Below are 21568 nucleotides of genomic sequence, written 5' to 3'. Positions count from 1 at the left end.
GTATCACTTTGTAAGACCCTGAATAACTCTGAATGTTTTTCAATAGGATCCAAACTGCTCCTTACCTGTTTTTCCAGCTCCACTCTCTCCGGTGATAAGGATGCACTGGTCTTTGTCCTGGTCCCTTAGAGATCGGTAAGCCTCGTCAGACAGAGCAAAGCTGCAAGGAAAGAAGGAGTCAATTGAGAAATGGAAGAAAAAAACCCAAAACACAAATACCAACACTAATTACAATCTGTCCCTCACACATCTGGGCAGGGGAAAAAAAAAAACAACAAACCAAACCCCTCCAAGTGCTGATGTTCCATAAGTGGTGAGGCATTCACTTTTCAGAATATAAAGCCCCACAGAAGCAAAACGGGTACTTTTTCTCAGAGGCTTACTCAGACTTTCTCCAGGAACATGCAAGCATAATCTCTTAAGTTTTCCTTAAGATAGTAAAGTCAAAACAAAATAACAGAATTTTAGGGAAATGTAGCAAGTTTTCTTCATTAAACAAAATGTCATATACTTCATTGAAAAAATGTCAATGCATCAGCAGGGACATGTTCTTTGTGAAGACATCTAAGAAAAAGGAAACAGGAGAATCCTGAGTATTAACAATACCATAAGCTGCAATTTCAATTCAGTATGAAGCAATTTCACAGCCTTATAAAGCTTTTTAAGCCTTTGGGTATAGCTGGACTTTTGCATGAATATGCAGAATTATTCCCCAATAACTGTGTTCTTAACTCAGTAAGCATGGTGTCATGTAGTGAACCTAAAGCATCTAATAAGAACCAACATCTTTCCTGTACCAAAAACGTCTTTTCCTGGAGCTCTGAACATCATGACCCTGAAATTCCCAGGCTGCAATTTGAATCCAGATGTGCTCTGCTGCAGCAACATATATTTTGCAGACATGCAGATGCATCCTTATATTTAGTTTTATTTAGCAGTAATTTTGAGACAGAGAAAGAGTAAAGGTTTTCTTTCAAACGCATTTTTTAATTAATGGAATAAAGGACTCTAGAAACTAAGAATAAGAACACCTTGGAAAGAAGGACATAAAAGCAAAATCCAAACAGAAAGGCACATGGGCCTTACACAATTGAAGAAAAAATCTGATAGTTAAACATGGTGTATTTTTACTTGAAATAAACATCTATTCAACAGACCAAGAGCTTTGTTATATTACCTCATCTAGTAAAATATTTAGTGTTTGTATGTACTTAAAAGTGGATATTGTTTATTATTTATAGCAAACAAGCCATGTATGAAAAACAGATATGAACTCTTAGGTCAACATAAAATGCATAATTGTTGCAGGTTCAACACACTTTTTAGAAACTTGATTCTTCATTCTACAACAGTTCAGGAGCTTTGCATTCAGCTGATAACTGCAAACAGATCAAGTATTTGTTTTGAACAACTAGTCGTACAGTGTTTTCACAGGCAATCACGGCCCCTTTATAGAAAAGCAAGCTCTTTGTCAGGACACCAGCTAGGGGAAGCACGACCAACACAATGCAAGCAATGAGAGCCTTTTCTAGAGGCTCCCACTGCTGCAGTTTGAAAGCTTTAAATATTAAACCTACATATACTAATACTTACTACTACCACTGTTCCTTAGTTCCAGGCCTCTCTCTCCAAAAAGTTTATGAAGAGCGTGTCATGCTGTCCCCAGTTCATCATCACACACATGTGCAACATTATTTCTATTTCCTCATCCCTCATCAGTACTAGACTCAATACATATTTGCCTAGCTGGGTTTTGGTTTTATTTGCATGTTTGTTTTCATGGTCTCATCATGTTACCAGCTCAACCACCCTGCAAGAGACCAGCCTACCAAGCGAGGGGTATTCTGAAAAGTTTGGAAAATGGGTAAATAAAATACCTTACAGCTCTTTTGCTACTAAACAATAAGATCTTCCCCTCCCTCTCTAGTACTTACCAAGGATGCTTAAAGCCATCGATTCCCCCCCTTTTGTGTCCCTCTTCTTTCTCCTCTCCTACACCACATCTGCCTGCCTAGTTACATGACCCACCCAGGGCTCCATCTCTCTCACTGCTTTTCTCACCAGCTTACTTTGTCCAAGGCACTAAATCACAATTCTTCTCTCTGCACAGATGGTTGGGCCATCCACTTAACACCCATGATCAAAGGTCATTAACTCCTTCTATACATATACCACTGAACCCAGGAGAAAGATTGATCTCCCAAACCTTAATATTGCTATGGTGATTGAAGCCTTTAAACCCAGTAGTTCAACTGGAGGTGAAAATCTGTTTACGAGAAAGTAGCAGGCTGTAATGTTTTTAGCATTACAACAAAGTCAGATTGTGAAGTGGTCAACATGCTGGAGAATGAGCTAAAAAAATAATATTCTGCTGCTGCTGTGAGACCATGACACAATTTCTGGCATCCATTTCACCATTCGGAATCCAAACTACAGTAGCAATAACACTTTACCAGACTCCCTTACAGGACGTGTTTAGGAAATTAGTAATATTTGCTGCAGATATACTTGTAAATCAAAGAGTACAAGGCACAGCACTCAGAAAAGCTTATTCCAGCACACATTACTTTCCTTTCTGCAAGGAAAAAATAAAAAGTAACCGGATGAAGACGAAAGGAATAAACTGCACTGAGCATTCATGGGCTATGTGAGACAACTTCAACACCAATGCTGTGATTTCCACAGGTTTGACTGAGGAAACTGACTTTTAGCAAGAAGATAAGACTCTGAGATGCTTTTCAAACTTAAGAGACTGGATGGCTCATTCTGTGTCTGTTGCCCCTCAAACAATCTCAGCCATCAACTAGGTTTTCACTGCTGAAACAACTTTCTTGGCAGTAGTTTCACACCAGAAAATGAAGTTGACATCAAGCACAGAGAAAGTATTCTCTCTCTGTTGATACACTGAGTTACGAGTTAATCAGCTTAGTACCCATTCATCTTTTCTAATACATTGAATTTAAGTTTCTCAACAGCCTCTGTCAAAATATATTTTACTGGTTGATGTATATATTAACTCTGCCTGCACTGCATAGTTAAAAACCCCAAATGATGCTTCTTCTCCTTCCACAGAGAGAGTCTAATATTGCAATGAGGCCTCTGAAGCTGGAGAAGAGAGGGGAATTTCATCCAGTTCTAGTCAGAGATGCTTGGCATACAACTTACAAAACCCACCAAAGCCTAATACTCCACCAGTATATCAAATATTATCTACTACAGACAAAAGAAAAATTAAGCCCACTCATTTCAAAATTAATTTTACATACGTACTTATCAAAAGTTACCTCGTAGAAGTGTTCTAAAATCTACTGCTGATGTTTCAGCAACTGTTCCAACAATTCAACTGGAGGAGGAATAACCAAGAATCTATTTTAACAACTAAGATTTCCTTGTCTTTCTGGCACTGAAGAAACAGCATAAGCACATTTATGCCAGAGTCTGAACAAAGATCTTTATCCAAAAGAAAAAGACAGATCTATTAAAATATCATGTTGACTTCCATAGCACACCATTATGCCTCACAGTCCTTCCTATCTATTATTTGCCTTCTATATTTACAACAAAAGAAAAACCAAACAAAAACTTTGAGTCTTTTAGTTCAAACTCTACCTGCAAAAAATATAGTTTCATGCTGTCCCCTATTTGTTAAAAAATAATTGCATTCAACGTTATTTTAGTTTAACACATTTTAGTGATCTGTAGACCACAAGGAATCCTATTCTTTTCTTTTTAGCAACATTAAGAGACATGGCTCTGTAAAGTCAACATTTGCAACTACAGATTTAAACCACATACCACTCTTCGAGCCACCTCACAATTACAGAGCCTAAGTAAAAGTTTAGAATATTTTGTAGCTTAAAAAGCAGTTATAAGCCATGTGTTTCAAATTAGCTGGTGAGTGTGTCAGCAGCGACAGTTACCATACCTTATAATAACCTCTCCTTTGATTTCTAGGTTTTCATAAAAGAAGATGACATTCTCCTACCACAACAAACACAGAAATATTTACTGGAGTTCTCTTTTAGCTAAGACTTAAGTATAGAAGCAATTTGAAATCGAAACACCACCCACACCTAGCTCAGTAAGAAGGCTCTGCTTTTTTATAGCAAGGCTTTGTCAGCCACAAGCTCCAGATGGCCAGATCTGTCACTAAGTCCTAACCCAAAAATTCTAACAAAGGGAAACAGCGTAGGCCTCCAAAGGGGATTTCCAAAGGGCTCTGGCAATTTTCAGCATCTCTATGCTAAAACATAACTCCAGGGTCAGGAAGAGAGAGGAGCAAGGTTCCCATGCACTCACCCTGAAACAAGAACCAATTGCTAGGGTTGCATTTGAACCCTCCAGATTACACCCACAATTACACCTTGCTCTTATTGTCAGAAATTCAGCTCACGGGAGCAGCTTTTCCACCATCTTTTTCCTTTAAGCCAAAAATCACAAGAATCGGTATTTGCCAGCCTTTGGTTCTTCTTTCCACTATCACTTTCAGTCTTTCTTTCATTTTCCTTAGTATTTTCAATTAACAGTAATTAGTTAGCACTATTTTAAATTCCCTCCAATTGCTCTTCTCATGCACTAATAGAGTCAATTCACTTCATCCCATCTTCACCAGCTGTTACTTTGATTCAGAGATTTTTGGTCCCCATTTAAGAACATCTATTGCTTAATCTTGGTTGGCAACTGACACCTCATTTGCTACTTACAAAAAAAATTAGGAAAACCTCTCTTCTTGACCATTCCAATTCCCCATGAAGCAGAGCTCTGGTACCAGGGTTCATTTCTGCTCAACTGTGTCTAAACACACTGGCAGGATACTAAAAGTATCCTTATCAAAGCTTATCAAAGACTATATATCATGCTAGACTAAAAAGAACAGCAGCAAAATGTAAATAGTACATACACTTTTAATATGTTGCATAAAATATAATTTAATTATTTCAGGTTTAACTAACAGCATCATTTAATTTCCTTCCTTCTCTTTCTGAATGCACAGAAGGGCTCAGTAACAGGGTAACAGCAAACTAATTATTTCCTTCTCTCATAATATGCAGTGGGAAAACATCAGAATCAGAGTTTATTTGAGTATAAAAACAAACCTGAGCTGGAAAGAGTAGAAGGAAATTTTATAAGGTACTTTGAGGCTTTACATTGTAAATCATCGCTGTATGCTATATATGTTCCCCTGCACATAGAAGCTCAGTGGAAAATTCACCATTCAGGAAAAACAACTGTAAGATATTATTTACAGTATTAGCTCATAGTACAGAATCATTTAATCTAATTGCCCTAAGGATAAAAAGTGTACTCCCATTTTCCATAATTACAAACTGTCTCATGTTCAGCACTTTGACACACTTGAAAAGAAAAGGTTGATTAGCCTGCCACTGGAGTGAATAAAGTAACAGCTGAACTGATGGAGCATCAGCAAGGATAGACCTTCACAGACAAGCAGCTGCTCTTTCAATAACGCCAATCAGGAAAAAAAAAAAAAAACCTCCAAATTTAAACATGATGATAAAGAGGTGTACTAAGACAGATGGAAAGCCTTTTCTCCTATTCATATTCTCCATTTTTATTTTCCTGGTGAGCACAGAAACCTGTTTGATCAACAATATTATGTGGCTAATACATGCAGCAGAAGGGTACCTCCTGCGTAGGCTTTTCTGCTTTGTTATTCACATGAGCAACTGTGACGTTATTAGATGCAGAATAAAGCCCAAAGCTGTGTAAATCAGCCTATTTGATTCGTAAAAAGTAGCCGTAATTTACGGAAGGGAAGGGACAGAGAAAAAGGGAGGGGGAAAAGGACAAAGCCACTCTTGATTTTTAAGAGTAAAACACTTCAGGACACATGCTAATATTAAGCCAGAGAGATTTATTTTCTGTTCCGGTAGGCTGGGAATATAATATACCCTCCGATGCCCATATATACACTGCCGGTTTAGAAGACTTGTTTCAGGCCAATAGTCTGAGGTCTGGACAAAAAGAGAAAAAAAAATGTTTTTGCTGAAAAGCTCATCTTTCTCAGACTGAGGCAACTTTCATACATGTTCAATGGACTTCAACTCAAAAACCAATGATTCAGCCAATGATTCCTCCCCAACTACTGTGCCCGCACAACCTTGCAGCTCATCACAGCCTGATTCTTTTCCCTCTCACAGGATGGCACCTATTTCCATTTCAAGGGAGGCTTTATCAGTTTTGATCACTTCCTTTTACCATAAGTAAAAAAAAATTACTATTTTTTTTTTAAACCAACAGTGGTCTTTCCCCAACACTGTACACAAGAGCCAAAAATGCAGCCATTGATTTTCTGCCTATTTCAACAACATCTAAGGAATCTTGTTAGAGCTGCACATTAGTATGATGGCAAACAAGAAGCGCCTTTTACCAGGAGGCTATGATGCAGCTGTTGCCTTATTTTCCTTCAACTCATGCAAAACAGGATCTCTGTAGCTGAGGATGATCACCACCACCTTCCCATCCACACTACAATCCATCTAACTTTTAGCAAACCTGGTAAGCGTGTCAACATCCCATTCAACAGCTCAGTCCTGTCAGTTGGTAGGGAAATACACCCAGCAGACCATCAGGAGAGTGACCTGGGCATGGCCCCAAGGTTGGGTCCCCCAAAGTAATGCAAGATGGTGGCAGACAGGAGCAGTAGGCAGAGCCTTGGTGATGCAGCCAACAAGTCCATCCCCCTGTCCTGGTGACACATTAGCCATGGAACATCAGACTGATTTTGGTACTCCAGGGCATACCAAACCAAACCAACATGGACCAATGCCAGCTGTACACACCATAAACACCTGCAGCTGCACACAAGCAACAGGTGTAACTCGTGACTCAGATTGCCTAAAGAAGGGAATTAAAACAGCAAACTCCTATGTGGAGCAGGTTCTTGTCAGTTAAAGTGAAGATACACATAAATCAAGGCTGGGAAGCAAATACCACCTTGCTTTTCAGAAGAGCAGCTTGACTTGGATGCCCCCTTGACTAGTCCCATATTCCTTGAAATTATGTCAGCCACCTGGATGGCACATAACCATCATCTCCCCACCCACACTAGCATCAGCTGGTAACTCCCAGTTCCACAGCATTTACCAGTGAGTTTGTAACCAAAATAATCCCTCACCCCAACCAAATTCTGGGCTGTGTTATCCAAGGTAGCCAACCACTCCTACATTGTCACACAGGAGGACATAGTCAGGCCTCTCACATACCTACACCAAATCAGTCTGCTGTAATGTGCACTGCGAGGATTTCAAGTTTCTTGGGGGAAAAGGCATTCCTGTTTACAAACCCAATAATTTTACTGTCCCCTTGAAGGGAAGTACAGGAAGTGTTTTCTATTGTTTTATCAAAAACTTTATTTAATTAGCTGTTTATTTACTAAGATAAATCAGCAACTGCACGCTTGATTTAATGACTGCCTAAACCAGCCAACCCCTTAAGCTCAGTGTTTTTACTTCCAAACTGTATGCAGAAGCCATATTCATAGCCATATTCTGCATCAGAAGCCTGAGGTTTTTCCCTGCACTGCCAACCCAACTGCACTACATGAGCCTGTGGCCACCAGCAGGGAAAGCAGTTTCATGGCTCACCAGAAGTGCTGATAACAAGCTATCTGGGTTTCTCCATGGACCTTCTGAAGCTTTGCAGTCCCTGAGGCTGGGCTTGAAAAAAATTAGGATTTATTCCACTTCTCCAGTTCAGATGGAGTAGCAAGATCAGACAGCTGAACAGTAAGGGAACAGAGGTGCAAACTGATTTGCCATGCTTGGCTTCTGTCAGAGTTTAACTAGAGGGCACAGAATTATTTAAAATCCCAGTTTACTCTTCCATCTATGCAGTAGTAGATTTGAGTTGCACCTCTGTGCTCTTGCATATATGTGGAAATGAAGGGCTGGTGGGACAGTGAGGAAAGTAGAGAGCAGGGGAGAACAGTCATTCCCCTTCTGCACTGAAATATCCAGACTCTCAACGTTTTTACAGAAAATTGAATTAGTTTCTGTACCCAATACAGGGTTTGTCTGAAACACAGGGAAGTTCACTGGTCAAACACACATGCTTAGTTCATGTCAGCTTTAACCAAATTTTACATGAAAGAAATCTTTTTCCACAGAACAAGAAATGCTTTGATTATGCTACTGCACCATGAGAATAGCATGCTATAAGAGGACACCCCTAATAACACTGTAATTCATCTTTACTTAGGTGGCTACAAGTAATATCTTTTCCACCTCAATAAAACACTGCAAAACAATTATTCCTCATTTTTAAAACACAGACTATGGTTAAACATGGGTCCTTTAAATTATCCATAGCTATTTCAGAAAAAACAGGCCCAGGGTACAGGTTAAGTGAGATACTTAGAAAACAAGACTCTATAACCCCATTAGAGGTGCAATGATCAGTATAACTTGGCTCTTCCTGTACAGATGAGAATATACTGTTAGTCACTTTTCTCCTTTCCTTTTTTAATTTATTATTTAAATAGGATGTATTTTGGGGGCTTACAGTTTGTGCTTGTCCCAGTCAGTGGCACAGCACTGATTTGCTCCGTTTAAAAATGCCAATGACTTCCTGGTCTCACAAATCAAACCACAGTAGGGCTGTACTGGTTATGGGGTTTTCCTAGGGCAGGGAAAAGGAGAGTGCTGCTCTTATGATTTCACATGGAAAAATGTTTAGCACATAGTGTTTTATGTCTCTGCCTCAAAAAACATACTCCTGCTTAGCAAATGGAAAATCCTGCTTTTTTTGCAGCCCTAAGAAGCATCACCCTGAAGTCAGAAGGCAGGAATAATTTCCTCCCAGTGCAGTAACAGCAGAGATATGGCAAGTCAAGTTTTGACTTCCACAATATGTGTTTATTGCTATCACATGCTCATGCAGGGACTTCTCTCACTGCAAATAATTTTGCTGCAGATGTATCAGTGCTTTCCAAATAAGCTTGTTCTGCTTTGCTAACCGAGGAGTGAAAAATAAATTTATTCCTTTATTCTAAAGTAAAGAAACGTGTCCCAGTACTCAGGGGGGAGAAAAACAGTGAAGTAGGTTGTGCAGTTTCACATACTCACTTCATAGAAAGGGACATGCTTTAAGAGGTCTCGCCTTACAGGACAACAGCACAACTAAACTCCAGAATGCAGTACACACCCAAGAGCTACAACATCTCACACAAAAAGGTACATCTTGGAATGATGAGACAGGTGAAGAGATGTCAGCCATGCCTTAGTGCAATGCACTGCAGTGGAAGGCAACAGTTTGCCAGCAGAAAAAAACCCCAAGCACTCCATCAAATTTGTATCACAGTATCTGAGAAATACAATGACAGGATGGCTTGGGTTGGAAGGGACCTTAAAGATAATTTAGGTTCAATCCTTCTGCCATGAACAGGGACAGCTTCTACAAGAATAGGTTCCTCCACACCCTATCCAACCTGGCCTTGAACACTTCCAGGGATGGGGCATCCACAGCTTCTCTGGGCAACCTGTTACAGTGCCTCACCACCCTCACAGAAGAGAATTTTTTTTAATTATCTAATCTAAGCCTACTCTCTCTCAGTTTGAAGCCATTCCCCCATTCTCCCTCATCCTGTCACTACACACTCTTGTCAACAGTCTCCCTCCATGTTTCTTGTGGGCTCCCTTCAGGAACTGCACTTAGGTCACCCCAAAGCCTTCCCTTATCCAGACCGAACAATCCCAGTTCTCTCAGCCTCTTCTCACAGGAGAGATGCTCCATCCCTCTAATCGTGTGGACTCCTTCCAACAGGTCAATGTCCTTCCTGTCAGCTGCATCCAGCTGAGGACTCCAGAGCTGGACGAAGCACTGCAGGTGGGGCTCATCAGAGCAGAAGGGCAATGGGAGTATTCACACATCCTCACAGCCATTTGTAAGCTAAAGTAAGTTGCTAATCATCAGATTTGAAATCTAGGCTCTGTAACAAAAGCTAGAATGCAGTGGCCTACAAGTTTATCAGAGACAACAGAGACAGAACTGCAAATACAAGTAATTCAGTTATCTGGAAAATATCTGACAGGCAATGTCAACACTATGTAATTACATAGTTATGCTGCTACTCTACTCAGAAGGAGTTACTGAATCTTTTTAAATTTTGCAAGTAACTCTTAAGTTCTCTTAACAAACCAAGTAGTTTGTTAAGAAGTTAAGAAGGCTTACCCAATTTAATTACTGCCTCCCAGCTCTCTTTTCCAAACAAAATACCTGTCATGAACCCCCAGGCAAAGTAGGCACTAAAGCTTATGAGAGCTTGTTAGCTCAGGTACAACACTGAGCTAATGTGTGTATTCAGTGTATTAAATGGCATTTGCTCAAGTTTGTGAATGAAACTTGTGGATATATGTCCAAAATTATCTTTCTATGAATGGTCAAAGCAGCAAATGAAAGCCTTCTTCAGACTGCTCAAACACGAGGCTTCAGTTCAGCCCATGTGGACTATTTCCAGGGTCAATGTATTGCACCTACATCCTTGTTTGGAATGCTGTTGCTCAAGGAGGATGTCAGCACAGTTTTTTTCATCCTATGGACACATTCTCACTGTAAGTCATCTTGGAGTAATTATGATTAGTTGCAGTTTGAACTCCACAAGGTTAAGCAACTAAAAACAATTTCTTTAATATGTAAAACAGAAACTGTGTATAGAAAAAAAAATGCAGATTTGAACTAATTTACTGAAATGACCACAATTAAACTGTCTTTGTAGTTCAGACCTTTGTTTGTAAACCCCAATCCCAGCTCTCTTATCTGTTCAAAACATAAGTAAAAGATTATTCAGTGTACTAGACAGTAAATATTAAGACTGTGTATTTCCTGATTCCTAACATGAAAAAGTTTATCTTTAATAACCCAAACTACATTAACTGTGATGTATCCAGAGCTGAAAAAAGCAGCCTTTTGCATAATGTTGCCCATAAAAAGAGACTGAATGGAAAAAGATCTGATGCTAAAGGTGGTACAATATCTGAAATTTTACTAAAGTTTCTTTAAGGCTTTAAGCATTAGCCTTTTTTATGCTGTATCTAAAGTCACAACAAAGGCTCCTCACAGAGCAGATGGGCATTTCCTGGTGTGCTCTAAATTGTTTTTAAAAAAAAAAGAAAAAAAAAAGAAGAAGAAAAAAAGACAACCATTAAACACAATGAGACACTTCCATGGAAAGGACAACAGCTGTTCTTAATTGCAGTTTGAAATCCCAGATCTTAAGAGAGTACCATGGTGCCAGTGCAGGAAGGGTGTAATGAAAATTCTGGTCCATGGACACACAATGCATAAAATGGGATTTGTCTCATTTTTGACAGGGCCTCTACCTGCCCTCACTTTTCAGAGGCATTTAAAAAGCGAAACATAGCAGTGTCTCCTTTGTAAGTACAACCCATTCTTTTCAGTGTGCAAAAAGCCCCAAAATTCTAATGAAAAGAAAAATGAAGCTATTGGAACATTTTACTTTACGTGACAATGTGAATTAATTTTAAAAAACCCTCAGCGTTTTATATCCTAAAAATATCAATGGCATAATATGAATGCTAGACAGAACAATCCAGTTCCAGGAAAATGAGAGAAATAGGATCTGGCAAAAAAGTTACTGTTAGTTTAGACTACTGAAGCCTTTACACACATCTCCAACATATATAAAGGCTTTTTTTTTTTTTTTTGGCTTTTTTTCCTAATTATCTCTGGTCTAATAATCTAGCCAACCCCCTAACTTTTTTGTGCTTACAAATAAACACAGACTATGACAAATGCACTCACATGTAAAAAAAGGAGAGAGAGAGAGAGAGATCATCATAGATGACTAAAAACATTTGACTCTCGATCCCCAACATGACTGAAGTCAAATGTGAAGTATGCAGTGTACAGAGGTATGAGTAAATATTTGAAAACAGTTCTGAAAATGAAGTTATTTTGTTGAGGCTCTAAGCCAGCAGTTAATTCATGAAGGGTGCTTCAAGATTATTTTCCTTTGTACACCATAACAACCATTATAGAGTTACAAAAGCATTTGGAACAGATCTTGAGTTAAGTGTTTTCCTTACAAACTCACCACACTCTAAAGGTACCCAAAGTCTTACATTTTGCTTCCTCAAAAAGCCCACTGGACACATGAGTGTTGGTTAGGACCACACACAGTTCTCCAAAGGAGACACTGATGGATGAGCAGGCTCTACTGGAGCCAGGAGGGTCCTGCCCAGAGAGGAGGGATATCTGGCAGTGGGACCTCAGGAGCTGTGGCTGACAGCACTGCCAACTGGCATAGCTGTGGACACTCCAATGGTTTGTGAGCCAGTGGATCTGATGCTTTTGAATAATTTTGTCATGGCAGAATTTGCTTCTGTAGCTTCTAAAAGATGGAGAGATGCAGAAGATCGAGATCAGCAGCAGCCAGTACTCTCCAACCCTTGGGGTATTTTCGGAGATAGTTTTGTCTTGATGCTTTTTATATCTCCTGTTGTCTCTATATATACTCATTCCTAGCCTAGGAAGTGTTTGAATGCCACAAGAGCACAGAAATCCACCCTGACTCCACACAGCCTGTGTGCAAGCAGCTCTGGCAGCTCCACCTCATCTGTGAGACACCTCTGCAGCTACAACACGGCATTGTACATTCTCATCTTGGACATCCCACGTTCCTGACACTCACAGAAGAATGACAGCACCAGTGCCATACAAAAAGGATTTAAAGGGCCTTTTCATTCCTTAATTTAGACAGCGCTGCTTAGAGGACTGATGGAAAGGCTCATTCCACCAAACTTTGGAATCCAGTCTAAATGTCACTCCAGACCATTCTAAAAATTCAAATAAAGTACAACATTCATCTGTACACTGCTTTTTCAGGCTGTTTATACTTCTTGGATGTTGGGTGCATTTTTGGAGCCTCCTTACAGCCACACATCCTACTAAAAATCGTTTCCTGTATTATTCTGCATTATTACACATTTTCATGCAATCTAATACCAGCAGCAAACAAGCAACTACTGTTCTTGTCAATAAGACTACATCCACCTCTGGAGCACTGGGGTGAGATGGCTGCATTATGAGCTATCCAAACCCGCTAAAACAGCCCTGCTCAAATTTCAGGAAAAAGCTAAATTTATTGTTGTATGCAAGAGAAATCTTGCTTTATATCCTAAGCATTCAAGTCAGCAAATCACTTCCAAAATGCTCTTCAGAGACTGAGACAGTCATTTCAATACAGCCACATCATAACTGCCATCCTCAAAACTCTTGTTTTCTCAAAAGGACTTCTGAAGTCTCCTACCAATTGTAAAATACAGGAAACTGTGAATCCCATGGGTGGTGTTGAGAGCAGACTGCAACAGAAGAGGCTCTTCTCAGGCACAAAGTCTTTCAACTCCTGAAGCAAGTGTGATGCTTCATCCTCTTTTCATCTCTATGCTTGAGGGACTTACATTCATGGATACACCATATCCAATGCTACCTTGCTAGAGAGGTTATGAGAGCAGTAATCCTGACCCCTGCCAAAATAAGACTTCAGTGTTCTCTGTAGGGGTTTTTTTCCACCCCCGTTCTCTTTCAACTAATGCCTAGCATGGGTTTAACAATTAAGTATTGGCAGTCCTCCGTAATTGCTATTTATGATTTCTATTAGTCACAGACGTTCCCTCCCTGCCCAGTGGTTAATTTTGCCAGCTAACCTCTGAATTGATCATTTTCCCTCAACTATATATCTCTTCTGAAAGCAGCACTCTGCTGAGCCACATGAACAAGTCCAAAGACTGAGTCTCTGGAGAAGTCAGGAATTATTAGGAATAAGAACAAAATGTCTCTAAAAAGCAGATACTGCAAGGTGAACAATACCATGGAGGGGGTGGTTAAAAAAAAAAAAAACAAAACAAAACACAAACCAAACAAAAAACAGGCAAATGAAGATTAGGAAAGTACAAACTGAAACGTTAAAATAAACATACTGGGGCAATGAAGGACACTTATCCATAGCACAGGCTCTCACCCCACCACCCCTTTCCTCAACAAATAAAGACAGCTACTATGTATCTTACAAGTCTCATATCTATGGGGAAAAGCTTAGTTTTACATATAGTTAAAAACTATCCTTCACAGCTGGGGCTTTATCATACACTTCAGACAAAAATATTTGCTTTACATCATAGAGGAAAAAAGAGTTACTGTAATCTTGGTGTTTCCGAAGATATGTAATCCTGGAACACAATTAAAAAAAAAAAAAAAAAAAAAAAAGAAAGAAACAAAAATATAACTTCTATATTCACTGCTTCCATCAGCTCAAAACTTGAAAAGGAAACAGCAAATGCTATCTATTGTCAGAGTAATTGCAGATATCCACAAGACAATGATTTGACCCAATAATTATCTATATGACAATCCTTGAAATGGGGAACATGAGTAAGTTCCTCATTCTTACATGTTAACAGATATCAGGTTGATATATTTGTGCTTGTATTCCATATAAAGGCAAGCTGGATTTGTGGAGTCGCCTGTAAAAGTTTTAGGTTTCTCTAAATTTGAAAGCTTTACATGCAAACTATTGTCTCTTCAGGAATGCCTGATTTAAAAGAACTAATAACAAGTAAATAATATATACAGCAAAATTGCCTAAGTGGAATTCAACAGACGTCTGATAAAAGCCTTCTCCAGATTTTTACTGCGCTCCTACTTACTCACCATAAAAACTTCAGTGCATAGCTAAAACAAATGCACATTGACTGAACTCTTATTTGCTTGCAGCTTGCCATTAGCAATACAGCTGCCACTTTTATTTTGTCCCTCAAAATATTCTGTGATTCTTCCAGAGCGAGCAGGTAAGGCATCTCAGAACATAAAGGGGAGCAAAAAGCCACATTCCACCCTGCCTCCCAGGGACAGAGAGCTGCTAGTAGCCAGGAACGATTGTTAAGATAGGAAATGCATGAAAGCACCTACTCTGCAATGCCTTAAAGCAAATCTATTACTGGTAGGAAAGTGATACAGCATGATGGTTACAAATATGTGGTATGATAATCTATTTGATTTCCCACTGCATTCTCTTCAAAGATGCCAGCAGCTGCCTTTGTCACTGGTGAAAATCAATGTAAAATAGCAAGATAGACAGCTTGGCTTGCTCTCATGACCAGTCTACCCACAAGGTAAGCAAAGTAGCAATTACATCAACTGAAAGAGTAATTACATCAACTGAGAGAGCAGAACAGAAATGTAAGGACTGCACAAATCAAGCAGCAAACTGTTTGAACGCTGAAATGTCATACTCTGCCCTGCCAATTCACAGACAAGTTTGATCCTGCCTTGCAGATAAAGACAAAACCAGCAGGATTAACAAAACATCAAAAAAACCCCAACAACCCAACAATTAAAAAGCTTGGTAAACTTCCTATTACAACTATGCAAATAGCCACAGACTATGAAAACAAGTATTCCAGAAGACCTAGAAAAGTAACACTTTATTACATGGTGCCACAACAACAGTAGTGTATTTAGAGAGAAACAAACTACTAAAATAAAATCTCTTTGGTCAAATTTTATCAAGGTGTAACTGTATCCAAAATCACCTGATCAGAAACTTTCTCGCAGAAATTCAGTTTGGCTGCCCATTCAAAGTGTGGCCGTGGTTTTACTGTACTTAAAAAAAAAAAAAAAAAAAAAAAAAAAAAGAAAAAAAAAAGCCACCAAAACAAAACAAAACACCAAAACAACCCTGTTCAAACCCTGCAATTAAGTATTAACTGGCGTCACTGAAAGAGTCAATCACTCTCATAGACACTCTTCAGGAAACACAGAGCAGATGATTAGGTGTTCCCTCCCTCCCTCCTCTTTGAGATTAGGGCTAAGAAAACATGTGAACAGATTTTTCACTCCCGTGTGTTTTCTTCAGTGACCATATATGGAAAAAAAACTCCAGGTATGGATTTCCTTCATGGCATTATATACTTCTCTCTTTCCTTCTGTTTTCATTTGCTACCAAGCCTGCTATTTAACTGGGACAGGTGGCATTCTCAAGCACACCCTCCCTGTATCAATCCATCGCACCGGAACATGTGATGTACCTCAAGCATAGGTGGAAGGTCATACAAAACTACTGGAAAATAACCAAACCATAATTTATGTTCCTTATTTCCTAGGAGCTCCCACACAGGGCCAGAGCTGCAGGAATGTCCCATGGCAGACTAGTCTAGAGATGCTGACGCTTAAAACCTGGGGTTCCCAAACCTGAAGGTTCTCTCCAAAATTACAGACCTCAGAGAACATGAGTTATCATGCCAACAGGCGATAACACATTTATTTCTGACAGAAGAGTTTTGGTACCATACTGACCTGATTTCTACAGGAATCTCAAACCAAATCACCACTAAAAATTTTTTCAATTAACTATTTGCATTTTTCTAGCTAACATTAGTAACAAAAGCACCTTATTTGTACAAAAGAGACACTGAAATAAGAACCACACTATATGTAATTTTATTTCTAGACACACTTTCTAGGTTGTATGCATTAGTTTCTTTATAAGAAGTCGAGTTTTGCTTTGCACAGGATTACGCAACAGGAACCAAAAGCCTTTTCCCAAAGCACACTTAAATGGTGCAGTGGGCTTACCCACAATCAATACCTCTGAAGGGCCATGAGATTTACACATCAAAGAAAAGTAGGTATGCACATTTCCACAAATCAATGTGGGGTTTCTTACCCCCACGGCAGAACAAATACCACAAATTGCAATTTGTCTCACAGCATCTCTTCATTAAAGTTCCTGAGCAGCTAAAAAAAAAAAACCCACTTTGAAGACTGCAAGGTCTCTGTGGAAGGACAGCAGCCTCCCCTGAGGTTCAGATACTCCTGAACCCTGCTTTTAGCAGTGGCCTGCTGCTGCCAGAGCAGTCAACCCTCGAATTAGCTGCAAGCTCTAAGGATGGAATGATGCCAGCTCTGTCCCAAACCCCATTCTTAGTCTGTACTTACCAGTGTGACAGGCAAGCACCCCACTGGTGAACAGCCCAGGCTTGTTTCCAGCAGGACTATAGGGTCAACCTGTGCACTAACCTCATGGTCTGCCAACCAGCATTCAAGGACCAGCTGCATGTTCACACACTGAACAACTGCACTGGCATGAATCCTTAGGTACAGCACAGTGCATTACACATTAAAGGGGATGAAAAGTTGTTTAGGCTTGTCAGAGATGGCATAAGGCAGCCTACATAGCACTTATTTTATACACCTACAATACTTTCCAAATATCTTTTGAAGATGGTGAGAAGTTTACCAATTTTAGCAGAGACTAAATTGACTCTCTTGATTCGGCAATTCCCATAAGCATCTACAGGCAGATGGGAAGGGAAGCAAGGTCACCATAAAGTAAGATGATTTTATATTTCTACAGTTTGAAAACACTGTATCAGTAAAAGAAACAATAACAAATATTATTTCCTAATCTTCTATTTTTAAAGATATTTTGTCTACTTAGCAGGTGTCAGAAGACGACATTTTCATACAGGAGAAATAACAAATAAAGAAAACTTGTGGAGAGATCATAGATGTCCAAGACAATTTAGGCTTACATTTTTCTTGACTTGGGACTCTATCCAAACTTGCAAGGCAAGTCTACTACTATTGTGCAGTTAAGATCTCCTAACACTAAAGCCAACATTTTCTCACTTCCATGTCCTGCACTTGGACTCCAGAAGTTCTTGCTGTGAGACAGCAGCCTGACCATACAGTTATTGTCATTAGTGATGAATTATGTTCATGTAACATATTTCTGTCAAGTCAAAACAAGTTAATACACACAAGAACGATTGTTGACCACTTTTGTTCTGGAAAAGCATCTCTTAAGAGAAATGGAAAAATGTGGAGATCAATACTTTACTATGTACTCAATTCAAGGTGTACCCAAGGGCACAGTACTGACTTGCAGAATGTCAGACAAACTTTAATTCCCAGATTTTACTTTTAAAATGCTCCATCATTTGACAGCAAATTTTATGCAGCTGAACAAAATTAGCAGAGCAGAAAGTTCTTTTAGCAAGGAACTGTATTGATTTAACAAGCAACTGTGCTTGCTAAACAAAACTGTGAAGAAAGAAAACCTGAATATAGCCAGAGTTCAGATCGAAGAGGTCCAACAACTACCAAAAGCTTATTCTATCTGATTAAGGGGCTACTTGCATTTCAGCCCAACACAGGTGGAAATGTTACAGATGAAGTTTTAAGGCAAAAATTAATCAGAACAAAATAAATTCCAGAACTATTTCCACATATAATTTCCTTTTAACCTAAAAGCTAACACTGAAGGAAGATGAAAAATTTATGGCCATGCTTAGACACTTAATTTGATCACTCAGGTCAGTCTCCTTGAGTTTGTGGCTGCAAAGTCAGGTACAACTTCACAACAAGCTGGAAACACTTCTCTGTTTTAGTGTCATGCAGAGGAGAGGAACAGCTAGCTTTAGCCTCACCACTTTGTCTGACAAGACAAAGTAATCACTGCAACATACAGACCTTGAAGCCCAGGTACCTCATTTTCAGCCACAGCATCCATACTTGCAACATTTTGTCCTATTATGCACAGGGCTTAACCATGGTCCTTTACTCTAAATAGCTCTGACCAATAATTCTGCTATATATTTTAGCCTTAAAATTTGCATTATATATTTATGGCGTTCTGTCTGTCCTCTTAGAATGAGTTCATTTCCACCCAGCACAGAGAAGAAAAGACCAAGCTTTCTTTTCCCTACAGTTACCATTCAGACACGTCCAATATGTTTCTGCATTCATCATGAGGGTTTTTTCTTTTTCTTTTTTGCATTGCACAAAGATAAATTAAGAGTTTCAGATATCAAAAGTAACACTATACAAGTCAAACATATTTAACTTCTAGAGGCTTCCACAAGGCAGTCTGGACTTCGAAAGAAAGAGATTTCCTTGAAAACACACTGCTTACTTTCCAATGCAGTAATCATGACTACTTTTAATAATTAGGGGATGATGTTCTGAAATGCACATACCAGAGCCTAAGTGCATGAAAGAGTATCTCATTTTGACTTCATTTTAAAATATAGATGAGCTACCAAAAATTCATTTTGTGGGAGTGGTGGTGTGATTTTCGTTTTGCTTGCTTTAATCAACAGAGCTTTTGAGAAGAGAGACAGCTGGTACCATCTGTTCCAGGACAGAATGAAAACTAAAACTTCTTTGCTGTACTTACATATGAGGACTGAGTTCATAAAAGTTTCGGTTTCTGTATTCCTCCACTTTCTCTGGAGTATAAATGGGTAGAGACCTGTAGGGATTTATTGATATCACCACGCTGCCAATGTATGTCTGTCAAAGGAAAAAAAAGTTATTGTGAATTTTTCTCTTTAACATACTTTTGCTTATATATTGTTTGCCCATTTACTGTTTTGGAAAAACAAACAAACAAAACCCTCAAAACCCCCTAAAAAACAAAAAAAAACCCCACCTAATTGTAGCAATAAATAAAATAGGTATATACACCCTGAAATGTCTTTTAAAACTCTCTCAAAAATCACTGTTGGGTACCAAGAAACTATTCCTACATAACTGAAAGCCTCTTAGGAACATTTTTTAAAAGAAAGCCTAATAGTACTATATTTCTGTGACTAATTAAGTTGTGGGAAGGAAAGGAAAAAAGACACAGATGTTCACAAAGAACTGACTCCATCTCTATGGCAAATGTTGCACGAGTTTTGCTGGAGCCCTTGGGCACTCACACAAAACCACGTAAGAAAATGCTGGAGTTGCACCGTGCTCCCCTACCCAAGGAGGAACTTTATGACACCTTGTGAAAGTCTTGAGCACAGAACAGCTTTGCAGAGGACAAACCTGAAGGTTAATAGCCTCTGACAGGTCTCCATCAAAGGAGAGATTTACCATCAGAGTTCAAGTCAGACAAAGTCCTACCATGATGCCAAGCATAAATTTTATGTCCAGGTTCTAAACATACTCACCATTACCACTGAAAAACAGGGAGAGCTTTTTATTTTACTCTGTTAGATCACATTCATTCAGCTACTGAGCTGAATGAAGACCAGTTCTGTGCACCACGAGTACCAATTTTGCACATGACAAAATTAACTTGTCTTTGTTGAGCCTACTGCGGGGTGTCACACACCTCTCTATACCTCCCTCCGGCTGCAAAGGCCACATCCAAACACACCAGAGGGGCAAAAAATGCCAAAACTCCGTTCCATCCTTCCTGCAGATATGGACTAAAGACTAATAAAACCTCAAGTGTTTGGTATCTCTTTACACAACCATGAAATAAATAATTAATATCTGATGAAACACAATTTTCTGATAACCTGGGAGGTGTAAAGCTGTACACAAAAGCCACAGGTTCCCATTACTTGGATTACATTTACAGTGACGATGGAAGAAAAACACAAAAGTTTTTATAATGATCTATGATTTTAAATGGCTTCTGTGCAGTGATACTTCAGCACCTTGTAATCACTATGTGGATTTCACCCCTTAACATTTCATAGAGGAAAGTGCTGTAATTTGCAGTTTTAAATGGGAGGAGAGGCATGAGGAACCCAAGTTACTGACCAACAGGTTCAGTAGAGCACCAAATTACTGCCAGAGCTGAAGTCACAAACGAAAAATATTAATTGCTGCAACCCTTCCCTATCTAACTTTCAAGTCTAAAGCAATTTCATGCTAAATGCTAACTAAATTTGGTCCTAAGCAGAAACCAAGGAGAGCAATATTTCCTATTTTCCATAGCACACAAATGCGCAGGCAATCTGTGAGCTCACGTGGCGTTTTCTCTCCCAAACTGAGTGGAACAAACTAGACTGCAGTGACAAAACAAGTGGCATGAGGTCTCCAAAGACTCTCAAAGTTCAGCCTTGTAGTGTTTACTACTCACAGGATGAATTAGAAGCAGCCACTGCTGACAGCTCATTGTACCGTGCTGCTAGGATGAAACACAGCACTTCACCCATTGGGCTCAAGACCCACCATTTCTAAACAACCTCTACTTCCTCCTCTCCCTTCAACTGGCCAGAAACCTTCTGCAAAGCGTTTCCTGACATGCATTCAAGCCCAGAACAGAACCAATACCCTAGGACAGGCTGGTTTCACCCCAAAGGCTCATGCTGAGTGCTGTGAGGGGGAGCAAGCCTGGAGCTGCTTCACACCTCAGCAGTCAGGCTGCAACCCAACCGAGGGACAGCTCCAATCTGCCTCACACCACAACTCATCAGGGTGGCACCCCTAGAGGCATTCAGATACAGGTTGTTGAGATCAACCCCAAAATAATTAAGATTTTTGCTTGTTTTAAACACAAACCACAGCATGTGCTTACGTACGTGTTCTTCAAACAGAGAAAAAACTGTTCTAGTTTTGTGGTCATCCTCCCCCTATGGAGGAAAAGTGTTTTCCAACTGTGTCTAATCTCTTTGGCCGAACAAGATGAAAATGCAAAAATTGCCTCTCTACAGTGTTTACTTTGCTCTCTCTGCACACATGAGGCCTTGGCAATTTGCAAGTCTACAGATTCTTGGCAAGAGTAACAGATACCCAAGAGTAAGAA

At 39.5% G+C, this 21568-nt stretch overlaps 1 protein-coding gene across 3 annotated transcripts in view; it reads right to left on the bottom strand.

Moving 5' to 3' along the window:
- The window catches only part of MYO1B (myosin IB), a 112624-nt gene that overhangs the window by 63440 nt on the left and 27616 nt on the right, over window positions 1–21568 (bottom strand). For all 3 annotated transcript variants that reach the window (XM_050340118.1, XM_050340119.1, XM_050340120.1), the window contains exons 3-4: window positions 19217–19332; window positions 66–160 (exon numbers count right to left, since the gene is read on the bottom strand). In XM_050340118.1, the coding sequence (XP_050196075.1) occupies window positions 66–160; window positions 19217–19332 (211 nt within the window). The remainder of the gene's footprint in view (window positions 1–65; window positions 161–19216; window positions 19333–21568) is intronic.

The sequence above is a fragment of the Myiozetetes cayanensis genome, unplaced genomic scaffold (assembly GCF_022539395.1).
Source record: "Myiozetetes cayanensis isolate MyiCay16 unplaced genomic scaffold, myiCay2020 scf9, whole genome shotgun sequence".
NCBI lineage: Eukaryota > Metazoa > Chordata > Aves > Passeriformes > Tyrannidae > Myiozetetes > Myiozetetes cayanensis.
Note: the sequence above shows the minus strand (reverse complement) of the source record. Positions and strands in the feature narration are given on the sequence as shown.